Source organism: Pezoporus occidentalis, unplaced genomic scaffold (genome assembly GCF_034315485.1).
Source record: "Pezoporus occidentalis ecotype Australia unplaced genomic scaffold, CSIRO_AGI_Poc_V1 ctg58, whole genome shotgun sequence".
Lineage (NCBI taxonomy): Eukaryota > Metazoa > Chordata > Aves > Psittaciformes > Psittacidae > Pezoporus > Pezoporus occidentalis.
Window position 1 is genome coordinate 1264725 of NW_026915921.1, and position 6000 is coordinate 1270724.

The 6000-nt window shown below is 50.4% G+C and overlaps 1 protein-coding gene across 3 annotated transcripts in view; it reads right to left on the bottom strand.

Annotated features, from left to right (window-relative positions):
* MXD4 (MAX dimerization protein 4) overlaps positions 1-5520 on the bottom strand; it is a 39916-nt gene extending 34396 nt beyond the window's left edge. The window contains exons 1-2 of one of the 3 annotated variants that reach the window (XM_062638665.1): positions 5363-5520; positions 4627-4723 (exon numbers count right to left, since the gene is read on the bottom strand). In XM_062638665.1, coding sequence (XP_062494649.1) covers positions 4627-4723; positions 5363-5426 — 161 coding nt within the window. In that variant the 5' untranslated portion in view covers positions 5427-5520. Of the gene's footprint in view, positions 1-418; positions 4589-4626; positions 4727-5362 lie in introns of those variants that run through there. The other 2 variants (XM_062638664.1, XM_062638667.1) reach the window with 2 other exon arrangements.
* Between the last annotated feature and the right edge of the window lie 480 nt (positions 5521-6000).

Sequence of the window (6000 nt, forward strand, 5' to 3'; positions counted from 1 at the left end):
CCAACACTAACAGAGGAATTCGGACATTAAGCTCTGTTTTTATTTGAAACACCAAATGCAGCTTTCATCGTTTTCTAGATATAACCCTTCACCAGAACACAGCACAAAGTACAAGTCTATTTATGTAACACACCAGCAAAAAAATTAATTAATAGATACAAAAGATATATTTATAAACTGGCATTTATTTTACCTCCCCCTCCTTCAAAAAAACAGCTCCTGAACTAACAGGCCAAACACACTGCACCACCGAAACCAGTTCCTTTCCCTGCAAGTAAATTTAACTGTGACCTCAGTAGACTGGCATCTAACACTAAGATGTGAGCTTTTGTTTTACCTTATTTCTGACCCTTTTGTGGCAAAGCGGCTGCCTGGGCTCCCCTGTGCACAGACAGACGTACACCTCACCCCCACATACCTGCTGCCATTACAGCAGGGGCAGAAGAAAGCCCAGATACCTGCAGGCTCCATGGTTTTCTGTCAAAGTGCCTTGCCTCGTGACCAGACGTCACCACACTTCAGATTTGAGTCATATTCCTCCTCGGCACATCGCACACGTGTTACCTATCCATTTCCTTGGAGCAAACAGGGAGCCTGGGGGGGACTTTTGAATATTTGTTCTTTATAATTCCAGAGCACATCTGCACTAAACCCAGCTGTTTGTTTTATGCTTTTCCTTTCATCCCCACTACACATTAACAAGAATTATCAGACTGCATGGCACTGGTTTAGGAAGTTCAGGTATTTATTACACGGTGGTCAAACACCCGATAACTATTTGTGTAACAAGAAGATGTGACCTGGCTTTACCTCCCCCCAAAACACAACCTTGTGCCGTTCTCCAATCTCAGGCCCTCTTTACAAAAGAAGAATCCAGTTTCATTTGCCAGAGGATTTTGGCCAAAACTACTGGAGGGGAACGAGTCTGAATCTCAGCTGAGGACACAGTACAAACGGCAAACCAGAAAGAGAGAAAACAAAGCAGTTTGGTTTGTGTGACGTGGAAAAGGCACATCACAGGAAACTGAGGGAGAAGAAAACACATAAAATCAAGTAATTTTAATGCAGAGGTGAGAAAGAAATGGCTAAAAATTGTGTCTGATTGTTACCAATAACCCCAAGAATATTGTTTAGCAACAAGCTGCTAATGGCCACTTCCAGTTTTGATCCAAAGCTACCAGTGGACAAAGCAAAAATGTTAAATTCCTGCACTGGAAAGAAGGCTTACAGATTGCAGTTAATTAAATGTAATTCTGCTGTTATTTTTCCCTGCATGAAACCAAACCTGTCAGAATTACTTCTCACTTAATTGCAGTTGGGAGGCTATCAAGCTTTAGCCCAGACCTCAGCATCCTGTCCGAAGGGAGGGCAGCTTTCCTCTCCCTTCTCCTGTGGATCTGGGCCTCGCCAGCCATCAGTGAGAGGATGGAGGTCTCAAGGTATGACTTCTTACATGAACATCACCACCACCACCTCTGCAGAGGAAAGAGGTGTCCATCAGTGCCACTGTTGAACGTCAGGGCAGCTGCAATCCACCCCTGCACGGTCCCCCAGCAGCTGGTTAGCACATCTTTACTGCATGGGGTACTCTACTGCATGGGGTACTCTCTGTCCCCTCCACAGGAAGGCAACATGGGGGAGAAAACACAGAACAAAGAAGGGTACAGCACACCAGGCTTCCTCGCATCTGACAGTTTTTCTCCTCCTCCCCTCTTTTGTGATTTTCCAAGAATGAGGAGGAAGATGTTTTTCATGCCTTTATGTATGTATAGCTCATAAAGGATGAAAAAAATATATACATGTATAGCTGTATCACTTTTTAGTCTGATCAGATGCTGCAAGCAGCAGGATACAAAAATAGACAATGAAAACAACAAAGCCCCTGCAGCTCTGTAATGTGCAGTTATCTGCTCCTTTCCTATTCCTCCTGCCTAAGTACATATTTTTTGTATGTAAGAAAAAACAATGCGATAATAAGGCACATATTTCAGACATGTACACAATCATGCCTGCCTGCATCTGATGCTCCAAACCCAGCACGTCTGGAAAAAGGTTAAAGTGGAACAAGACGGTCAAACACTTTGTCTGGTGGTTGACATCACCCAGAGGATCTGACCACTTCAGATCCTCTGAACTTTGGGCACTCGTCTCCCCCCTGTAATCTTTGAGCTGCTTAGGATGATTTAACTGTATTATCAAAAATACCAACTCTAGTCTGGGGCTTGGAGCCTATAGCCTATAAGCTCCAACTAATAATAAACCAGCGACAGTGGTGCACCTCATGCATTTTAGACTGGATGTTTAAATGTTAAGGATAATTTCTGCCCCTCAAACCTAAGCTCACAGGCAAACATGAGCAGCGACTGCTAGATGTGGTCACAGTGTTGGTACGTACAATGCAGGGGTGCACACATGGGCTGCTGCACCTCCATCCCTGAAATAACAGGGTGCTGCATCAAAGCAATGAGCCTCCGCTCCCCACACCAGCAAGTAAGCCCAGTGACATTGCTGAACCAGGCAAACACCATTCTGGTGGTGGTTACACTTGAAACCGCTTCTCGACAAGCATTATCCTGTCCTGTAACACCAACAACCCACCCCTAATGTAATCACTGCAGCTAGAAGAAAAGAAAGCACAAGTAAATGTACAGATGGCATCCCGCAGGGTGGCATTTCTGAAGGCTGCCACTGCTACAGAATGAGAATTGAAGCGAAAGACTAGACAGGTAAATACATACCTACAGGCAAAAAAAAAAAGCAGGAGGGTAGCTGCAAGTAGACGTGTATGCCTCAGCTTTAACAATGCTAGCAAATCTGTAACCAGCAATCTTTTAATTCTGCTGTATTTGCTAGATTACAAATCCTCTCGTAAAAACTCCTGAAAGCAGCTTACACTTCAGACAAATAACTATTTTGCAGTGGATGACAAGAGACCTAAGAACAGAAACGATGAAATAATAGCTGTAAATAACACAGATTTCTTGAATGCAGGCAACAGAAAAGAAATCTGTGCAACTCAAGGTGCACTTTACGGATGGAAATCCTCTGAGACCCGGTTTGGTTAACTGCGATTGGATTTTTTTTTTTAAAGGCAGAGAGTATATTTTATAAGAAAACAATAAAAAATCTTCAGGAGCAAAGTGCCTCAGGAAACAAGACGCACCTCCCACTGCTGATGACTTTCTTTTCTAAAACGAACTGACGTCTTCTCTATGCTCCAAGATGAGACAAAGAATTCAACTAAAACCAAAAAATGCAGGAGTACTGAAATGAACAGCCCCCCGCCCCCCCCCCCAATGGTTGCCTTGCTCGGAGCAGGGGCATAGGGGAACAACTTGCTCCCCCTCTGTTATCTCCCAAGACACGCTGCTCACCCGCAGGGTGCTCACCAGCTCATGTTTATTTCAAGGAGGGTGCTTGTCAGCTTTTGATTTCGGTTTGCACCTCCGGTGGGTGCCCCATGAGCAGCTGCTGGCTGCCTGCCCCGCACCTCCCAGCGCCAGCACACCCAGCTGCCCGCGGCCGTGCGGGATGCCCACTGGAGGAGCAAGAGCGGAGCGGGCCTGCAAGACTCGCTGCTTCTTTGGAATACAAGTCACGTACGAGCCGAGTTCATTTTAGGCTATTCTACAGGAGCCACCAAACAGCACGACCGTGCAGAGCAGAGCCTGAACTGGGGAAGAGCATCGCTGCTCTGGGGCGAAGCAGGCCCGCCTGGACACGGTCATTGGTCCTCTCCGGAGCAGCGCTGGAAGAGCAAAGCAGAGCAGGCACAGCACAGGACAGGACTGGAGGAGCTTCTAGGCAGGGGCCGGCACTGTCCCTATAAGACAGCCTCCTGCACGTACACAGCCACTGCCCGAGCAGCAAACAAAGCTGCAGAGAGCCTGCGCACAGCAGCCCTCCGCTCATGCCATCGCAGCACAGGTAGCGGCTGCGGGGAAAACAACAAAACCACCACCACGACAAAAAGGCGGACGATCATCGCGATAAATAACAACCGAGTCATGCACTTGGATGGAGCTGCATGCGACAGGCGGGTGGGCGACCCGGCGGTGCAGCAGAAGCCACGAAAAAGTCAAGTTCTACTCCGGCACCTTCTTACTTAATACCTACAGGAGAAGTTCAAGTGCACGGGCAGCTCTCCCCCATCCACCCTGCACTCACACACCCACTGCGAGAGCCCAGCGCCGCGCTGCAACCGGAGGCTGCATCTGCTTTGGCTGCGATGGGGGAGGCGGCCGGTTCGCTGCCTGTGGTTTATAAATAAATGCGGGGGGAGGTAAGGGGGGAAATTAGTGCCATGCAAAGAGAAGTCTGGGTGGTGATTATGGTGTTAAGATCTGCAGTAAAAGCTGCCGTCGGTGAGCGCGGAGCAGAAGGAGCGATGAGGGCGGATGGTTTAGAAGTGCAGTGAGTACTAAGGAGATGGTGTACGCGTGGCAGTGTTTATATGAGAGATCAAAACAGAGCCAAGCCCATCCAGGGAAAAAATGGCGACTACCGGGATGGGGGAAACTAAGACACTGGATTAGTTCTTATTTTTAATAAATGTATGCACTGCACATAAGCTAGACACATTGGAAAAGCTGCCGATTCATTCTGAAAAAGCGGTGCGTCTATTACCTGTTATTCTGGGATTTTCTGGCCATGGTGCCTGCCTTTGTTTTCTTTCTGGAATAGTCACTATCGAAGGGTAACACTGATGCATAGCCATGTTCTGCTTCTAGGGACAAAGTCAGCATTAGTGGCAATATATTTTTTTCCATGCATTTTTTTCCTCCTTTGCAGGAACGCTAGGGTAAAGAACAGAATTTTTTCCGGTTGATTTGTTTGGATTTTATTCTGGCATCTCTTAAAAAGAAGCGAGACAAAAAGAATATAACAACTCGGTCAACCAAAATGAGACAAAAATTGCCGAAATTAGGAGGATTATTGGAGTGCACATTAAAAACGAGGCGGATCATGCAAACCCTTGTCACGCTGCGCTGGGGGATGGGGATGGGGGGGGGGGAAGGGACACTGCCATACAATTAACGACTGCCACACACAGCGAAGTGTGAGGTACCCTGAGCGCTGCAACACACACACCATCCCCGTCCGGAGCGCCACCAAAAATAACCCGTTCCGGGGTGTTTTTGTTTGGTTAAAGCAAAGAGGAGAGCACTGTGCCTCCCCCAGCGCGGTGCCTGTGCTGAACCCCGCGGTGCCCGGGCAGGTGAGGCCGCAGGGCTGGTCCCCCGGCCCGGCCCGGGCCGCCCGCCGCCGCCGCCGCCACCACCACCACCGCCACACAACAAAGGCCGAGAGCGGCTGGGAGCGCCTGCGGGTGACTGAGGGACTGCCCGCCTGCGCCCAGTACCTCGGTCTCGTCTCTCCAAGTACTCGGCCGCTTCCAGGAGGATTAACAGAGAGTTCAGCTCCATGGCTGCCTGCGCCTGGCCCTCAGCCCCCCGCTGCCCCACGTCGCGCCCCGCGCCGAGTTCACGCGCGGGGGACTTCCAAGCCCCCAGTTATAAGGCACCTCGCTCAACCTACATTTGACACGGAATCCGGTGAGGGGGCGGGACGCAGCGGCAGAGCCCGGCCAATCAGCAGCCGGAACACCCCCTCCGTTTTCCTCCGGCTGGGGCAGGGAATGTTGACAGATCCCCGTCGCGCCCTCCGATTGGCTGGCCACTATAGTAACAATTTAGAAGCCGAAGCTTAGCAACAGCACGTGGTGGCCCGGCCCCCGCTCCCGCTGATTGGCCGGCTTCTTGCATGTTAAGCAGGGAGAAGCCGCCGATTGGTGAGCGGGGAGACATGTAAATGAAGGGGCGGGGAAGGAGCCAATGGGGTAGGAGGCGCGTGCCGTGCCGCGGGAGGCAGGGGAGGCAGGGAGCGGGGAGCCAATGGGAGGGCCGGGGGCGGGGCGTTGCCGTGAGGAAGAGGCAGGCGGAGGGGCGGGGCGCTCCGAGGACCCGCCCCCAATGCCCGCCCTCAGGCGCCGCCGTGAGG